This window comes from Dreissena polymorpha, chromosome 3 (genome assembly GCF_020536995.1).
Source record: "Dreissena polymorpha isolate Duluth1 chromosome 3, UMN_Dpol_1.0, whole genome shotgun sequence".
In the NCBI taxonomy this organism is placed as follows: domain Eukaryota; kingdom Metazoa; phylum Mollusca; class Bivalvia; order Myida; family Dreissenidae; genus Dreissena; species Dreissena polymorpha.
This window is the reverse complement of record NC_068357.1, coordinates 68570230-68590717: the sequence shown is the minus strand read 5'-3', so window position 1 is coordinate 68590717 and position 20488 is coordinate 68570230. Positions and strand designations below refer to the sequence as shown.

Below are 20488 nucleotides of genomic sequence, written 5' to 3'. Positions count from 1 at the left end.
TTTTACATTATTACATGTTGCTGGTCATAAACCTTTAGATACAAAACAGAAAACCAAAAGAAGAATGGAAGTGAAATTAAAACATATGAGTCAACCGGTCACACGCGAAGTATCCGTCTTTATAGGCGCGTTCTTCGAACAAACCTGTTTAAGTTGTTTGTCGGGCATTGCTATTTGATTCGATTATTAACAGTTTCGAGAATCATCGCGCTCATGCTTAATACAATAGTCAATATGGTGGAATAATTATTGTTAAATTAATCTAAAATAATATTTATCGTTGTATTGTTGAAAACACTTTAATAATCTATTATTGACATATCTTTATTATATTGCTGAATATCTTCATTTAACAGATTTCTATTCTAAAGAAAATTCCAGGTCACCTAGTTCACGGATAGAGTCTTTATTATATAACGATTATTTTACTGGCTGCGAACTCCGGTGATGAACTGTATATAAACTCTGACTTTCACACACTGGCCGCGAATTGACCCGAAACCTCGCGGGTTGAAATGCAACGCATTAAAGTGAGGCCTCGCTTTCACTGCTCTTTATACTTTTACATGTTAACATGTTGACATAAATATGGAAGTAAGTACTTAATATGAGAACATAGCCTTTAGTATAAACGCTTTTGCACTGGTTATTCTCTGAAAATAAAAGGTGCACGCACAAACTGTATTTATGTCGAGAATTGATTGTAAAACTGTTCTATCTATTGAGCCTTTTCATTAGAGATAATATTGTTTCATGCAGTATCACAAAGACGCGGATATGTTTCCAATGTTTTGGTGTTATACTCAAATCAGCCAATGAAATTAATGAAGTGTATCCATTCGTACCTAGCCGCGGGAAATTTTATTTGAATATTATTGGACACTTACAAAGGTCAGGTCAGGTGAAAAGCTGGCTTAATACAGCACGCCGAAAAACGTTATAACAAACTCACGATTACGATTAATTTAATCGTGGGAACGTTTTGATGTGATTAGCAGACTCAACCCATTTATGCCTAGCGTCTAGAAAACAGGCCTTGGCAAACAGCGTAGACCCAAATGAGACGCCGCATGATGCGGCGTCTCATCAGGATCTGCGCTATTTGCTTAAAGGAATTTCGGTAAGAAATATTCTAAATATAAAAATTAATATACTAGACATCCCTAATTTCGGAAATAAACTGATCCAATTAAGAAGGATGGGAGAGTCCACTAGGCATAAATGGGTTAAACTTCAGAATGCCATTTATAAATACATATAGAATCTTTTGACCAAGTTAGAATTGCCATTCAGGCTCGTAAAGTGAACAATATATTTTGGTCATAGATAGCATTGGTATTGTTGTTTTTTTATTTTGTAATTGATTTTGCTCCTAAACACTTTATCTAATATGAAAGATGTAGTGTGTGCGTATTATCGGTCGATAGATCTATCATTTGTATTGGGATAAACACATGAATTTAAGATGATGATACCTGATCTTCATAATTTTATCCAAAAAATACCATAAGCGTTGTAAATCTTCTCGTAAACAATAACGCAGCATAGTAAAATATAGATCTCATTACAATTGCACCTAGAAATATTTCATCTTAGCAACGCAATATGGATAATAATAATAATCTCTTTATTTTCCGAAGGTAACTCATTAAGACAACACATTGATACAAAGTCATGCAGACAGTTTAACAATGGTAATCTTATTTTCAATGAGGCCTTCAAACAACTATGGTATGTATAATGCATTTCTACATTATAATGCAAACATGTAGACTTTAACGGACATAAGAGTACTGTAACAGTGTAATAAAAGTGTCATAAAAAGCAAGTATATTATATGACTTCTCTTATATTATTAATTTCTCTTCCAATATTGAAATGGTCTCAAGGAACAAATATTTATTATCAGAAAGTATTTAAAAATATAAATGTATTGTTGATTACATTTTCCCATATGCACACACTCTAACGCACGCACACACACACACGCGCGCGCTTATACAATTACCATATCTTAATTAACACGACCAATAACAATAACAAAAAGTTAACAAAAACAGCCGCGTACATTATTGTACAAAGTCAGAGTTTAAAAACGTGGAATACATTATTCTTGAAATAGTTTACGATTGATAGAAGTGGCAGATATACACAAATATTATAATTACAGAAAACAATATTCATGACCAGTGTTGTTCACAATAGGATATGAATTTACACAACTGTTATGAAGAATAGCCTGCACCTCCTTGCTATATAAATAGTTTGAAAAAACAATATGCATATTTGTTTGCAGAAATTAAATCTACAGTAATCATTACGACACTTATGGAGGAGTATTTGACTTTTGAATAAGAGGAAAACAGAAAAAATGTTACTACACGTGAGACTCATTTTGCGCCTCAAAGAGGAAATATTTCTTAAGCCTATGTTTGAAAGTGGTGAGAGTGAGAGATTGGCGAATACTTATATGTGCAGATATTCAATACACGATCAACTATAAATGTGACATAACTACCGTAATAACTCTAAGGTTTTGAACACTTAAAATATTATTTCTTTGTGTCCGAAATTTCGATACATTTTTTTTAAATAAAGGTGTCCTACATTTAAGAGACACAAACTACGGGTGATTATGTAATTAACAATGCGACCGTTTTGCATATCTTTGGCAAAAAAACTCTTTACTTTGTATTTGAAAGGTTACCTTAAAATCAATCTACCGTAACGATTCGACTAATAATTGATGCAATGTATCATTCTTTTGATAATTTGGCTGACATCTAAACAAAGCTGATAAATATTTAAAGCTCGGCTTTTTTCATATTTTCACAGTAGTGAAAGACAACAATGCAAGAAGATTGTAAATAAAGACATCAGGAGTACAAGGTTCCATCAAGAGGTGCAGCGATCTTGTCGATAATGATCATGCATCGAAGTATACACTCTCCTATTCTCATCCAACTTATTTAACTTTTCACACAATGTACAAAATGGTTTACTGTAAATTGGATCGATATCAACAAGTGCCTTAACCAACTGAAGACTTCGCTTATTCACCAACATTTCAATATATTTAGTGTGATTGCCCGCTAGAGCTTTCAAATGTCCCACCATTTTAGCAGGACTATCGAAATCAGCGGTATTTATGTAGGAATTTGTCGGAAGTAGCTGTTTGTAGTCCGCTCCACCTCGGACTACTTGTATGACGTCGTAGTTATAATTAGCAAAAAGTTTTTCTGTCACATAATCTTCGCAAATGGAATTTTCATACGAAAAGTAGAAAAAGTACTGACTTAATGTTTTATTAATATCATCGAATCGGGATCTGGGAAGGGTCAATCCCTGCTTACTGCATCCACCGTAAATATCAACCTCTAAGCCGGCATTCTTCAATTCTTGAACATAATCTTCCCGCCTTCCAGGCGTTTTGCAATTACTGACAAACCACGCTACCAATTTGGTCTTATGCTCATAAATGGCGCTGTAATTTCGACTGTAAGCGTCAGAACGTGGCTCGAGAGTTCCGTATGGAAAGGATATATCGGCATCGCGCATATAGGTCATGGACCAATTCATTGTGAACTTCCATCCTGGAGCAAAATAAGGCTGGCCTAACCCACCATAGTAGGATGGGGCTTCGAGGGTGAAGAATACCCAGGCTTGATCGGGGTTTCGTTTGAGAGGGTCCACAGGTGGTTGGGTTCCCAAGCCGTGCGGAAGGGTGAAGATCACCGCGGCCGCGGCGTCCATACTTGACTTGTCCGTCGACGTATGACAATTCTGGTATTCGCACTTCCGGAACGACTGCTCTATGACAGACTCTGCAATAGAGAACGCAATAAGAGATATGTTATATTAAGTATTCACATTATATAAGTTCAATATATATGTGTAAGAAGAAATATGAATGTATAAAGTATTATGATTACTACGGAGCATAAGGTTTACATTTTGATTGCTACGGACTAAATAGATACACACAAAAATATGATAATGCCCCGAAAACAGGTGTTCACCGTTAACTCAGTTACAGGACTTTTGTTAAATAATTGTTCAGTCACAAGGAAGTTTACATGTAAGCTATCTACACACAAAATATCAATATAATACCTCCATCAAAATACAAATTACTGAGCGAAAACGGTCTTATAACATTTGATATTTTTTAGCAAAAGTAACTTTGACATTTATGCGACTTGCACCAATCCAAGCTACATGTATTTCTGAATAAAGGCTATCAACACACACAATATCTGATCAATGACGTCATCAGAAGCGATTGCATGGAAACTGTTGTTGTTGTTGTTTGCTATTTCTAATTAAGTGATCTTGACATAAGCTCATAATAAAAAAAATTGTTGCACGGTTATGTGCAGACATGTATTGTAAACGTTATCTAAAACAGACATTTGATAAGTTTTTTTTCTCGTTTATTGGCACCTATGATAATATTAGATTTTTTTCAAATAACTTTTTAAAACAAGTTTTCTTAAGAATTTAAACTACTGCATGAAAGTCAGATGTTTATGCTGCTCATGGCAATGCGAAATACATCAGAAGTACTTTATCTAATAAGCATGTGTTTTTGTTCAAAAATTCAATTTTTACTGGGTTCATGTATACGGTTATGCTTCACGAAACGTAAAATGTTGTCACCGATTTCAGACTTAGTCAAGGATTTAATCTCTTAGCTTAAGATACCGACACAAACTACAAGAAAAACTTTATTTTATACACGTAAGATGTTTGCAGAGGTATTTCAAGAGCTTGAGACATTTGCAAAAATAAAGTTCCTAAAAGTGTATTTACAATCCCGTTTGTAAACCCGGCTGATTCTGCACTCTAGTAATATCTCTACGTTGCATCGTGATTCGGTGCGTCCACACAGGAGATTCTCTGTAAAACCACTTTGAATCTCCGCGGACTTCTTCATGTCGGACATATAATGCCACCAAATTAAGGCGAGTAAAGCGTCGTATAATTATACCGAGATGACGTCATCTTCTTTTTACATAATGATCGCGATTTCGTTGCGTGTTTTCGTGTCATATGCAGCTCTCACCATGGAAAATGCAAAACTCCGAGTTGCATTAACGGATCACTACGGTGGCATAGAGGTGACATTCACTCCTCTTTTTCTTAAATTGCACTCCTCTTTTTGCTATCTCGTGGCCACGACTTACTATTTCGTGGCCACGAGTTAGCTATGTCGTGGCCTCGAGTTACTAAGTCGAGGCAACGAGGATACAAAAAAGAGGAGTGCAAAACTAAATAAATGAGGAGTGCAATTAAAAAAAGAGCGTTTCAGTAAATAAAAAAGGATGCATTAAACAAAAGAGGTGAGAATTTTAGCTATTGCGTGGCCACGAGTTAGTCAGCCAATTAAATTTTGCGTAACATGTGCAAATATTCTGTACGTAAAAATATTGGCTGGCCAGAACGGACTTTTACTGTGATACTTCTCTTTGTATGAAGAACACCATGAACGACCATTTGGAACAATTTGATTGGCCGACTAACTCGTGGCCACGAGTTAGAATTCTCTTCCTCTTTTGTTGATGATTACTTCCCTTTTGTATAAAGATCACCATGAACTACCATGTGGAAAAATTTGATTGGCTGACCAACTCGTGGCCACGAGTTAGCTAAGTCGGGATCTCCTCTTTTGTTTAATGCACCCTTCCTTTATTTACTGCACCGTTGTTTTTTTTTTATTGCACTCCTATTTAGTTTTGCACTTCCCTTTTTTCCATCTCGTAGCCACGACATAGCTTACTCGTGGCCACGAGTTTGTAAAGTCATGGTCACGAGATAGAAAAAAGAGCAGTGCATTAAAAAAAAAAGGAGGAGTGATAATCACCTCTATGCCACCGTAGATCACCGTATTTAACTGATGTTGGTTTCGAATTGCATAAGTTGAAGTATGCTTTAAATGTAAACCTGGTTTGTTTTACTGATCAAGCGATAACTCAAATATAATGAATCTGCTGTTCTGCTCTAAATATTATAAGGAATATAATAATAACTTGGCTATTTTCCCTTTTGAGGTTAGTCAAATTTATAGTGTCGTCAATCGATAGGGCCGCGAACGTTTGGTGTAAACGTTTGTTTGCTTCCACAAATCTGAGCGACCTTGATGTTTCGTACAGGACCTTAATGTTTTGAGCATCCACTTTAACGGCAAAATCCATAAATTAAGCTTAACATGAAACAATCTGCATAAGCGAATACCCTGGTAAAACCAAATATATCCCATTTCGGTCTTAAAATGCTTATTATTTTATACCTATCATCCATGAGGGCTTGTTGAACCAAAGAATTGTCCTATTAGTGTCCTGCTGAGATGACGTGGTATTGGTTAACGCGTCTGGTGTTGACGTATTCTGTTCGAAAGCTGGTAGCCCGTTGGTCGCGAGTCGCGAGATGGTTGAAGGTCGCTCGGTGGTTGTGGGTTGCCCGGTGGTAACTGATCGTCTGGTAGTTGTCTGTTGTTCGGTTGTTGTAGGTCTCAATTTGGTTGTCACTCGCTCGCTGGATGTGGTGTTCTCGATGGTTGTTGGTCGCACAGATGTGACTGCTGGTCGGATGGTCACTAAACCGGGGTCTTCTGGACTAGCGGAGAAGATTCCGGACGAACCCCTTGTTAATGCTTCATTGTATAGAACCGAAGAATTCACCTTGTAAATGTATGACATAGCGTCCCTTGCGGCAGATTCATTACCAACCAGTCTCAAAAATGTTGTTTCCGGTTTAATGTAGTTTGTATCGATAAAAGTAAACTTCAATAGAACTATTAAGCAACTCACAATTAGACATAAGAAAAAAACATGAAACTTCGACACCTTTCGGATTGATGATTTATCATTTGTAGCGTCCAACTTTTTTTTCTCATTATATCCGCTTTATGTAAAGAAACAAAATTATGTTTTTTTTTATATAATCTGTTGCTTTATTTCAAACTTACATCTTTCCCATGGACTTATTTATTAAACCTCGCACATAACTCCTGTAAACGTGTAGAAGACGCGATGATTTTTATCTGTATGCATTAATATTTCAAATATATTATGAAGATTTAATAAGTTTTTTGTTCTACAAGCAACTTTAAGCAATTAATGCATTCCTCACTGAGTATACTGTTATAGTCTCAGATTGTCGTTCTAAACGTACACTGACAAAATAAGATGCTATAGTGTGCAAGCTAGCGATAAACCGAACCGAACTTTACCGCAAATTACGACATTATACCAGTGTGTATACCCTATCGAGATTTCAAGTTATCGTTTTACCGACAAATGTTGCAATTTGAGCTTTCGAGTAATGAAACAGCACGTCGTTTCGGTTTTGTTACTACGATGGCCAATAGGCGACATTCACTCCTGTTTTTTTTCATTGCACTCCTCTTTTTTTTAATCTCGTTCACACGAAATACTAACTCGAGGTAACGACTTAGTGACTCGTGGGAACGAGTTAACTATGCCGTGGGAACGACTTTCTAAGTCGAGGAAACGAGATATAAAAAAGAGGATTGCAAACTAAATAAAAGAACAAAATGTCAAACTGAATGTCGAGCTGGAATGCCGTGCCGGCTCGACATTCAAAAATAATTGTACAACATTATCTCCGAATGTCGAGCTGAATGTCGAGCTGGAATGCAGTGCCAGCACGACATTCAAAAATAATTGTACAACACTAGATCCGAATGTCGAACTGTATGTCGAGCTGGAATGCCGAGACAGCTCAACATTCAAAAATAAGCATACAACACTATATCATAATGTCGAACTGAATGTCGAGCTGGAATGTCGAGCCAGCTCAAGGTGCGTGAAGTTGGCTCGCCGTTCGACGTTCGACATTAGTTCAACATTCAAATTACCGAATGTCGAGCTGGAATGCATGGAATGCATTCGCATATAATGTTGTATGCTTATTTTTGAATGTCGAGCTGGCTCGGCATTCCAGCTCGACATTCAGTTCGGCATTCGCATACAGTGTTTTATGCTTATTTTCGAATGTCGAGCTGGCTCGGCATTCCAGCTCGACATTCAGTTCGACATTCGGATATACTGTTGTACATTTTTTTTGAATGTCGAGCTGGCTCGGCATTCCAGCTCGACATTCAGTTCGGCATTCGCAAATAGTGTTGTATGCTTATTTTCGAATGTCGAGCTGGCTCGGCATTCCAGCTCGACATTCAGTTCGACAATCGGAGAAAGTGTTGAGCAATACTTTTTGAATGTCGAGCTGGCTCGGCATTCCAGCTCGACATTCAGGTCGACATTCGGATATAGTGTTGTACAATAATTTTTGAATGACGAGCTGGCTCGGCATTCCAGCTCGACATTCAGTTCGACATTCGGATATACTGTTGTACATTTTTTTGAATGTCGAGCTGGCTCGACATTCCAGCTCGACATTCAGTTCGGCATTCGCAAATAGTGTTGTATGCTTATTTTCGAATGTCGAGCTGGCTCGGCATTCCAGCTCGACATTCAGTTCGACATTCGAATATAGTGTTGTACAATAATTTTTGAATGACGAGCTGGCTCGGCATTCCAGCTCGACATTCAGTTCGACATTCGGATATAGTGTTGTACAATAATTTTTGAATGACGAGCTGGCTCGGCATTCCAGCTCGACATTCAGTTCGACATTCGAAGATAGTGTTGTACAATGTTTTTTGAATGTCGAGCTGGCTCGGCATTCCAGCTCGACATTCAGTTCGGCATTCGCATACAGTGTTGTATGCTTATTTTCGAATGACGAGCTGGCTCGGCATTCCAGCTCGACATTCAGTTCGACATTCGGATATAGTGTTGTACAATAATTTTTTAATGACGAGCTGGCTCGGCATTCCAGCTCGACATTCAGTTCGACATTCGGAGAAAGTGTTGTACAATTTTTTTTGAATGTCGAGCTGGCTCGGCATTCCAGCTCGACATTCAGTTCGGCATTCGCAAATAGTGTGGTATGCTTATTTTTGAATGTCGAGCTGGCTCGGCATTCCAGCTCGACATTCAGTTCGGCATTCGCATACAGTGTTGTATGCTTATTTTCGAATGTCGAGCTGGCTCGGCATTCCAAGCTCGACATTCAGTTCGACATTCGGATATACTGTTGAACATTTTTTTTGAATGTCGAGCTGGCTCGGCATTCCAGCTCGACAGTCAGTTCGACATTCGAATAGTGTTGTACAATAATTTTTATAATGTCGAGCTGACCGGTCGACCAACCGAAGACCGATGGACGACCGACGGACGGGGGAGGGATAACCGATGGACGACCGACAGAAAGATAAGGGACGACCGATGGACGACCGATTGGCGACCGATGGACGACCGATGGACGGGAGAGGGATAACCGATGGACGACCGACATAAAGATAAGGGACGACCGATGGATGATCAACGGACGGACAAGGGCAGACAATGAACGACCGATGGACGGCCAGCAATTGGACGAGGGACGACCGATGGACGGCCGATGGACGACCGATGGACGGCCGACAGTTGGGCGAGCGACGACCGATGGACGGCCGATGGACGACCGATAAACGACCGTCAGAAAGATAAGGGACGACCGATGGACGACCGATGGACGGCCGATGAAGGACTGACAGAAAGATAAGGGACGACCGATGGCCGACCGATTGGCGACCGATGGACGGCCGATGGACGACTGACAGAAAGATAAGGGACGACCGATGGCCGACCGATTGGCGACCGATGGACGACCGATGGACGAGAGAGGGATAACCGATGGACGACCGACAGAAAGATAAGGGACGACCGATGGACGACCAACGGACGGACAAGGGCAGACAATGGACGACCGATGGACGACCAACGGACGGACAAGGGCAGACAATGGACGACCGATGGACGGCCAACAGTTGGACTTGTGACGACCGAAGGACGACCGATGGACGACCGATGGACGGCCAACAGTTGGACGATGGACGACCGATGAACGACCGATGAACGACCGATGGACGACCGATGTACGACCGAGGGACGACCGATGGACGACCGATGGACGACCGATGGGCGAACGATGGACGATTGATGGACGGGAGAGGAATAACCGATGGACAACCGACAGAAAGATAAGGGACGAAAGATGGACGACTGACGGACGGACAAGGGCAGACAATGGACGACCGATGGACGGCCAACAGTTGGACCAGGGACAACCGTCGGACGACCATCGGTCGGCAATCGGTCGTCCGTCGGTCGTCCATCGATCGTCCATCGGTCATCAATGGGTCGTCCATCGGTCGCCCATCGGTCGGCCATCCATCGGTCGTCCATCGGTCGTCCATCGATCGTCCCTCCTCCAACTGTTGGCCGTCCATCGGTCGTCAATTGTCTACCCTTGTCCGTCCGTTGGTCGTCCATCGATCGGCCCTTATCTTTTTGTCGGTCGTCCATCGGTTATCCCTCTCCCGTCCATCGGTCGTCCATAGGTCGTCCATCGGTCGCCAATCGGTTGTCCATCGGTCGTCCATAATCTTTCTGTCGGTCGTCCATCGGTTATCCCTCTCCCGTCCGTCGGTCGTCCATCGGTCTTCGGTTGGTCGTCCATCGGTCAGCTCGCCATTTAAAAATTATTGTACAACACTATATCCGAATGTCGAACTGAATGTCGAGCTGGAATGCCGAGCCAGCTCGACATTCAAAAAACATTGTACAACACTATCTTCGAATGTCGAACTGAATGTCGAGCTGGAATGCCGAGCCAGCTCGTCATTCAAAAATTATTGTACAACACTATATCCGAATGTCGAACTGAATGTCGAGCTGGAATGCCGAGCCAGCTCGACATTCGAAAATAAGCATACAACCCTATTTGCGAATGCCGAGCTGACTGTCGAGCTGGAATGCCGAGCCAGCTCGACATTAAAAAAAAATGAACAACAGTATATCCGAATGTCGAACTGAATGTCCGACATGGAATGCCGAGCCAGCTCGACATTCGAAAAAAAGCATACAACACTATATGCGAATGCCGAACTGAATGTCGAGCTGGAATGCCGAGCCAGCTCGACATTCGAAAATAAGCATACAACACTATATGCGAATGCCGAACTGAATGTCGAGCTGGAATGCCGAGCCAGCTCGACATTCGAAAATAAGCATACAACACTTTTTGCGAATGCCGAACTGAATGTCGAGCTGGAATGCCGAGCCAGCTCGTCATTCAAAAATTATTGTACAACTTTATATCCGAATGTCGAGCTAAATGTCGAGCTGAAATGCCGAGCCAGCTCGTCATTAAAAAAAAATGTACAACACTTTCTCCGAATGTCGAACTGAATGTCGAGCTGGAATGCCGAGCCAGCTCGTCATTCAAAAATAAGCATACAACACTATTTGCGAATGCCGAACTGAATATCGAGCTGGAATGCCGAGCCAGCTCGACATTCAAAAAACATTGTACAACACTTTCTTCGAATGTCGAACTGAATGTCGAGCTGGAATGCCGAGCCAGCTCGTCATTCAAAAATTATTGTACAACACTATATCCAAATGTCGAACTGAACGTCGAGCTGGAATGCCGAGCCAGCTCGTCATTCAAAAATTATTGTACAACTTTATATCCGAATGTCGAGCTGAATGTCGAGCAGGAATGCCGAGCCAGCTCGTCATTAAAAAATTATTGTACAACACTTTCTCCGAATGTCGAACTGAATGTCGAGCTGGAATGCCGAGCCAGCTCGTCATTCAAAAATAAGCATACAACACTATTTGCGAATGCCGAACTGAATGTCGAGCTGGAATGCCGAGCCAGCTCGACATTCAAAAAACATTGTACAACACTATCTTCGAATGTCGAACTGAATGTCGAGCTGGAATGCCGAGCCAGCTCGTCATTCAAAAATTATTGTACAACACTATATCCGAATGTCGAACTGAATGTCAAGCTGGAATGCCGAGCCAGCTCGTCATTCAAAAATTATTGTACAACACTATATCCGAATGTCGAACTGAATGTCGAGCTGGAATGCCGAGCCAGCTCGACATTCGAAAATAAGTATACAACACTATTTGCGAATGCCGAACTGAATGTCGAGCTGGAATGCCGAGCCAGCTCGACATTCAAAAAAAATGTACAACAGTATATCCGAATGTCGAACTGAATGTCGACCTGGAATGCCGAGCCAGCTCGACATTCGAAAATAAGCATACAACACTGTATGCGAATGCCGAACTGAATGTCGAGCTGGAATGCCGAGCCAGCTCGACATTCGAAAATAAGCATACAACACTATATGCGAATGACGAACTGAATGTCGAGCTGGAATGCCGAGCCAGCTCGACATTCGAAAATAAGCATACAACACTATATGCGAATGCCGAACTGAATGTCGAGCTGGAATGCCGAGCCAGCTCGTCATTCAAAAATTATTGCACAACACTATATCCGAATGTCGACCTGAATGTCGAGCTGGAATGCCGAGCCAGCTCGACATTCAAAAAGTATTGTTCAACACTTTCTCCGAATGTCGAACTGAATGTCGGGCTGGAATGCCGAGCCAGCTCGTCATTCAAAAATTATTGTACAACACTATAACCGAATGTCGAACTGAATGTCGAGCTGGAATGCCGAGCCAGCTCGACATTCGAAAATAAGCATACAACACTATATGCGAATGCCGAACTGAATGTTGAGCTGGAATGCCGAGCCAGCTCGACATTCGAAAATAAGCATACAACACTATTTGCGAATGCCGAACTGAATGTCGAGCTGGAATGCCGAGCCAGCTCGACATTCAAAAAAAAAGCTACAACAGTATATCCGAATGTCGAACTGAATGTCGAGCTGGAATGCCGAGCCAGCTCTACATTTGAAAATAAACATACAACACTGTATGCGAATGCCGAACTGAATGTCGAGCTGGAATGCCGAGCCAGCTCGACATTCGAAAATAAGCATACAACACTATATGCGAATGCCGAACTGAATGTCGAGCTGGAATGCCGAGCCAGCTCGACATTCAAAAATAAGCATACAACTTTATATGCGAATGCCGAACTGAATGTCGAGCTGGAATGCCGAGCCAGCTCGACATTCGGTAATTTGAATGTTGAACTAATGTCGAACGTCGAACGGCGAGCCAACTTCACGCACCTCACATCCGAATGTCGCACTGAATGTCGAGCTGGAATGCCGAGCCAGCCCGACATTCAAAAATAATTGTACAACATTAGTTTTCGAATGTCGAACTGAATGCCGAGCTGGAATGCCGAGCCAGCTCAACATTCGAAAATAAGCATAAAGCATTTTATCCGAATGTCGAACTAAACGTCGAGCTGGAATGCCGAGCCAGCTCGACATGAAATAAAACTGTACAATATCATCTACAAATGTCGAACTGAATGTCGAACTGGAATGCCGATCCAGCTTACCACTACATTCGAAAATAAGCATACATCACTATATCCGAATGTCGAACTGAATGTCGAGCTGGAATGCCGAGCCAGCTAAACATTCGAAAATAAGCATACAACACTATATCCGAATGTCGAGCTGAATGTCAAGCTGGAATGCCGAGCCAGCTCGATATTCAAAAATAATTGTACAACATTATTTCCGAATGTCCAATTGAATGTCAAGCTGGAATGCCGAGCCAGATCAACATTCAAAAATAAGCATACAACACTATATCCGAATGTCAAACTGAATGTCGAGCTGGAATGCCGAGCCAGCTCAACATTCAAAAATATGCATACAACAATATCTCCGAATGTCGAACTGAATGTCGAGCTAAATTGCCGAGCCAGCTCAACATTCGAAAATAAGCATACCACACTATATCCGAATGTCGAACTGAATGTCGAGCTGGAATGCCAAGCCATCTCAACATTCGAAAATAAGCATACAACACTATATCCGAATGTCGAACTAAATGTCGAGCTGGAACGCCGAACCAGCTCGACATTCAAAAATAATTGTCCAACATAATTTCCGAATGTCCAACTGAATGTCGAGCTGGAATGCCGAGCCACCTCGACATTCGAAAATAAGCATACAACACTATATCCGAATGTCGAACTAAATGTTGAGCTGGAACGCCGAACCAGCTCGACATTCAAAAATAATTGTCCAACATAATTTCCGAATGTCCAACTGAATGTCGAGCTGGAATGCCGAGCCACCTCGACATTCGAAAATAAGCATACAACACTATATCCGAATGTCAAACTGAATGTCGAGCTGGAATGCCGAGCCAGCTCAACATTCAAAAATATGCCTACAACACTATCTCCGAATGTCAAACTGAATGTCGAGCTGGAATGCCGAGCCAGCAAAACATTCGAAAAATTAACATACAACACTATATCCGAATGTCGAACTGAATGTCGAGCTGGAATGCCGAGCCAGCTCAACATTCGAAAATAAGCATACAAAACTATATCGGAATGTCGAACTGAATGTCGAGCAGGAATGCCGAGCCAGCTCAACATACGGTAATTTGAATGTTGTGCTTATGTCGAACGTCGAAGGGCGAGCCAACTTCACGCACCTTAAAAATGTATATTCCGCACATGATTGCGCATAAACACACAGCTCCTGCATAATTTATTTTTTTGAGATAGTGTTCCACTTCTTAACATTAAGGGACGTGTCAGATCAAATGTTTCTCTAATGCAACGCCGATTCCAAATTTAATTGAAATATGTCGACAGAAAAAGTCGAATTTCGTGTTATGGTATTACGTTATATGTATATATACATGGCTATTCATATACAGTGCATTACTTTGTAGGATCACATTAAATATATGACTACCCCACTGACTTTAACAGATGGATGGATTACCTAAGCTGGAACACGATTCAACGCATTTCTGATATGCCAATTATGTTGACATTCAATTTTTTTTAATTGTGCAGGTCAACAAACCTTATTTCAGTGTACCACTTTCAAAAATGGCAGACACACTGTCTGGTGCCGGATAATCCAACAGAAGTTTAAAGACCTTAGCGTAGTATTCGCATTGTTGACACATTAGATAATTACACAATGATTTACATTTTTCAGTCGGCGTATTTTTACAATCGCATAGATTAGATTTTTTATTTGACAATATTATATTCTCAAATTGGCAGAGGAAGTAATCCATGATAGTCCAGATGGGAACGTCCGATCCGAGACAGATTGTTTTCGCCGTTTTATACCCTTTACTAATTTGATTATTTTTTTAATGCCGCTTACTTTTCAGCCATATTAGCAAGACAATTACTAGTTCCGTATTTATATTCGCTCTATATCTCGATGAAAGCACAGCGGGCTATATATTTCAAGGCTCGTTTACATATCGGGATAAAAGTAAATAATATAATATGGACTTAATCCCGAAACAAACACAAAATGTAGTTTTAATGGTATATGTTGGGTATACGATTCGTTGATGGTGCGCTAAATATGCTCATGTATTTGCAAAACTATTTTTATTAAACGATCGCCAAATGGTTTGTGGAAAAAGCCATTTGATCAATTTTATCTTTAAGTAAATAAATTTAAAGTTCTTGGTAAATACACCTTTCCCGAGTCTCTAATAGAACCGGAATTTAGTCTTGGAAGAACAAACAGGCGGTTAAATGAAGTCGTTTATTGCTGGTTAATGGTGCGATAAATGTGCTTCTGTATTTTTAAAACACTGGAGACACAACAAAATCGAATACCTTTCAGTAAAAACAAATAAAATGGCAATTGCAGCTACAATTCAGAATTCGTCCTAACTTTCGTTAGTGTAGTAAACGTAAGTTAATAAGGTAGGACACACTTTGGTTTCTAACATAATGTAGCTTCACAGCGTTCGGAACACCGTCGGATTGTCAAACGGTCTACAGAGTGTGGCCGCCTACGACAGGATCATGCGAAATTAACTGCACCAGTGTTTGATAACATTTTTTGTTCATCGGAATAATTTCGATGGTCACATGTTCCGTTTTTCGCAGAAAACACGACATAATGTAGTATTTCCCGCTGTTATTGGTGCAAACTTAGCACTACAGATTTGTTTAACAATTTAATGTTGTGTATGTTTCAAACACAATTTCAGGAAGCATACACTTATGTGGTCGGTCTAGCTAAATGTTTACAAACCAAACCATTGAATATATTTCCCCAAATATATTCTTAAACATTTTTCTCCAAATGTGCATCCGAAAGTCATGTTTGATCTGAAAACAACGGCCACGTGTCAGTCGCAAAAATTAGTTCATTCAATATGTAAAGGGACAGCGTAAGAAAAAAATAATGACTTACTCGGACGTGCGATCAGCTTGTAAAAGATCAGTTTGGGGCGAGCGCTGAGTTATTAACAGAGTGGCCGGGCTTTAGTGTTACAAAAGACATGGTAAAATGAGTTAGACCATATAATTGCAGAACGGGTTTAGATTTGCGCATTCCCAATTAAACGTCTACTGATCAAGAGAGCATTATTTTTTCCTCGTGTGTAAAACTTTTAATTTAGGTAATGTTCTGGAACCCTTTCTTGTAAATTAATATTCTAGTTTAAATCATAAACCATTATCTTCTTGGATCAATGTAAATATCATAGTAATTTTTCTCTCTATTAGCACTTAGAATATGCAAAATAAAATTAAAAACATAACTTTTACAAAGACAAACATATTGATGTGCGTATAACAAAATAACACAAAAACCTTAGCTTATATAAAGATGATACATAATATGCGATACAATCAGGACAAAGTAACATAATACTAAATTCACAGGCGACCAAAAAAAATGTATTTGTTTTCACTAACATGGCAAAACATTTTATTCTCGAAAGCTACTCTAATAATTATATTTACTGTCATATATATTTTAAATATTTATTTGTTATGATTTATTTACGAAATTGAAGAGTTTGAGAGTGAAAAAAAACAACAACAACTAGCCAACATTAACGAAAAACAAAAAGAGCTTAATGCAAAATCATTTTCAAGAACGAAACTTTAATTAGTCGTGTTGTAGTCTTGCATTCTTTCCAATATATATAAAAGGTTATGTTCTAAGCTAAGCAATTTTGTTAATTTTAAGTTGAATTAGCAAATGTGAGCAAATGAAGCATACATACATGTAATTGCAAACTACCATGTGAAGTTTGTTGATATGCTCAAATTCAGCAAATTAGCACTATTTTTAAACAACGTTCAGGATTGGCACCACACAAATATGAATAGGTATGGTTGATGGAAACGCCTTACCAGTATTGTTAAGTTGTGAATAAAGACAAAGTTTGTAAAATACGAAAGGATCTTGTTTCAAAAGACCATTGATTAGAAACATAAAGCAAGACGATATTTTTATTTGGTTGTATATTAACAACATTTATAAAGAGTACATTTTATTAACAAGAATCAAAGTGGATCACGAGTACTTTAGTAGGTTTCTGAAAAAACGGAAACGAATCTTTAATATAAATATTTTTACCCAGCTTTATCATGTAAGATCTGTCAAGGGAGACAAAGAACACACTATTTGTTTAATCGCGTGATGATTTATCGTCTTGATATCTAGAACATTCATTTGGGACATGCTCTGTGAAAGGGGGATTTAATGCATGTACGAAAAGTATCATCCCGGATTAGCCTGTGCAGTCCGCACAGGGTAATCAGGGACGACACTTTCCGCTTTTATGTTCACAGAAACACTCTTCTACTCAAAAATCCAGTTCAGACAAAAAGTGATGTCCGCGATTATGCGTTAAGTGTCTCACATGCATTAGTTAAGTGTCGCACATGCATTAGTTAAGTGTCGCACATGCATTACACCCGATTTTCAAAGAGCACAGCTCATTTGGATTTATTTGCGTTCATTTGTTTATCAAATTTATGCGTACACAACCTGAATTTTATTAACAAGTTTCTTTACTACACTTGCAGGTAGCAATGAAAAAGTACATGCATATATAAAGTGCTTTCTTCAAAAGACAATAAATAACTGTAAATTTGACAGGTTATACATAGAATGGTTGAGTAGTAAAAGACAAAACATCAAATACAAAATATTAAAATTAAATAGAGATTTTTTCACACAAATTGATACAAAGTAACAGTGATGCTGATGTTTTAAAGGGGCCTTTTCACAGATTTTGGCATTTGTTAACTTATTCATTAAATGCTTTATATCGATAAATGTAAACATTGGACCGTAAAAGCTCCAGTAAAAAATCAAGAATAAAATTTAAAAAAGGAAAAGAACATTGCCCGGAACAGGTTTCGAACCAGTGACCCCTGGAGTCCGGAACAGGTTTCGAACCAGTGACCCCTGGAGTCCTGCCAGAGTCCTGAAGTAAAAACGCTCTAGCCTACTGAGCTATTCCGCCGAGTACACGTACTAGACGTATTTTATATCTTATATAAGCAATCTTCGTAGTTTCACAAAATTTAACGACAAAAACAGAACTCTCCAAATTATTCAATCGTTTCGCGTTGCAACGCTTTATAATTTTTAGGTTTTAAAATCGTCAAAAGATGCATATAATGGCTATATTAGACCATGGTAAATGTTCAGTATTACTGTTTCCTCACAATTATCATAACTAAAACGAAAATTTGCGAATCTGAAACAACTTTTTTCAATTTTGTCAATTTACCAAAGCGTGAAAAGATCCCTTTAAATTACGCGTACGTTTTATCATCAATTCATCTACTAACATTTGCCTGTGAATGACAAATATTTTAGCAATTGTAGCTGTTGGGATATTGTACAAGCATAAGCCGAGTATTTATGAAATTTATATTTAACTCCTCAAAATATAGCAATGTGTATGAAGTTCACAAAGCACTGACGGTCGACCAACAATAGCAAGTACAATTTAAATAGTTCAAAAGTATTTTTAGATCTGGACAGATAAAGTTCAGTTACATTTAAAGGGGCCTTTTCACAGATTTTGGCATTTTTTTAACGTATTCATTAAATGCTTTATATTGATAAATGTAAACATTGGATCGTAAAAGCTCCAGTAAAAAATCAAGAAAAAATTTTAAAAAAGGAAAAGAACATTGCCCGGAGCAGGTTTCGAACCAGTGACCCCTAGGGTCCTACCAGAGTCCTGAAGTAAAAACGCTTTAGCCTACTGAGCTATTCCGCCAAGTACACATTGTTGTCGTATTTTATACCTTATATAAGCAATCTTCGTAGTTTCACAAAATTTAACGACAAAAACAGAACTCTCCAAATTATTCAATCGTTTCGCGTTGCAACGCTTTATAATTTTTGGGTTTTAAAATCGTCAAAAGATGCATATAATGGCTATATTAGAGCATGGTTAATGTTCAGTATTACTGTTTCCTCACAAATATCATAACTAAAACGAAAACTTACGAATCTGAAACAACTTTTTTCAATTTTGTCAATTTACCAAAGCGTGAAAAGATCCCTTTAAAGTGCGTTGCAGTTCAATTGTTTTTTTGCAAAGATATCTAAAAAATATTTCAGGTTGATATGACTTGTATCAAATATTTCTAGATTTCTTTTTTTACTCGGGGGTATATGTTTAGATTATTAGCATTACAGTGCCAATAGTGAAATACTCGAACAGCGGATGTTAAATTTTAAAGGATATTCAAAGTAATACGCCGTTGTCATAAACATAATACATGCTTCTCGTTTTAAATTAAACTCAATCAAAGTCGAGAACAAATTGAATTTCATTGCGGATGAACAATCTAATATCTCTGTCAAATTAAGCATAAACAAGTTTTACAGTTTAGAAAGAATCTTAAACTCAAATCTTTACAGAAATGTATACACTAATAGAAATTAAAAACAAACAAACATCTGTAGATGTTTAATTGATCGCTTAATACGAATTTGTGATTTAACAGAAGGCAAATAAACCCTATCATCTACGACATATTGACATAAAAGAACGAACCAATATGATAAAACAATTTTACTACAGGCATTGAAATCATCGATTAAAAGCATGCTTCTCTAGTTAAAAGTTGAACAGCTGCAGTTGATATTAAAACCTTGACAGTAGAATGTACTATATAAACGTTACAACCTAATTACCGGTATTTGACTTAACACTCAAATCGTCGTTTTCGTTTGTAACCGAGTCTCTCATTGTTAACATAGTCAAACAACAGTTAAGCAAAACTTATTCTCACTCCAGGCTGGGTTTTTGGGAACGATTCCAATACCACGTTAATTCTAAGGCCTTTATCGGTGCCACATCAATTTCGTGCTCGTTGATGACACTAGTCTTCTAAAACATAATGAAGTATCTAGATATTTGCAAGTAAACTCAACATTTATCTAAAACACAAACAATTAAAACTGTTGTACATGAATGTTCATATTTTATAATGCGCAAAATAAAACATACATATTTTACAAAGCAAAGGTCAATTGTTGTTTTTTATATGCTCAATATTTCAGCGCATTTATATATAATTATTTTTATTTATTTTTGGGGGGCAAATTTAGCTCCAATAATTTGAAATTTCGTTATATT

The 20488-nt window shown here is 38.8% G+C and overlaps 1 protein-coding gene across 1 annotated transcript; it reads right to left on the bottom strand.

Annotated features, from left to right (window-relative positions):
• Positions 1-1614: 1614 nt before the first annotated feature.
• Positions 1615-7163, bottom strand: LOC127874649 (4-galactosyl-N-acetylglucosaminide 3-alpha-L-fucosyltransferase FUT5-like). Its single transcript, XM_052419123.1, has 2 exons — positions 6290-7163; positions 1615-3824 (listed from the first exon to the last, which is right to left on the bottom strand). Exons 1-2 carry the CDS (start codon positions 6696-6698, stop codon positions 2896-2898), a joined length of 1338 nt encoding a protein of 445 aa, XP_052275083.1. The 5' UTR covers positions 6699-7163; the 3' UTR covers positions 1615-2895.
• Positions 7164-20488: the final 13325 nt, after the last annotated feature.

Excerpts from the sequence above, each read along its gene's own strand:
- LOC127874649 (XM_052419123.1), bottom strand. The coding sequence starts at position 6,698 with ATGTCATACATTTACAAGGTGAATTCTTCGGTTCTATACAATGAAGCA. Across the intron at positions 3,825-6,289 it reads CAAGCCCTCATGGATGATAG|AGTCTGTCATAGAGCAGTCG; the intron begins GTATAAAATAAT and ends TCTCTATTGCAG.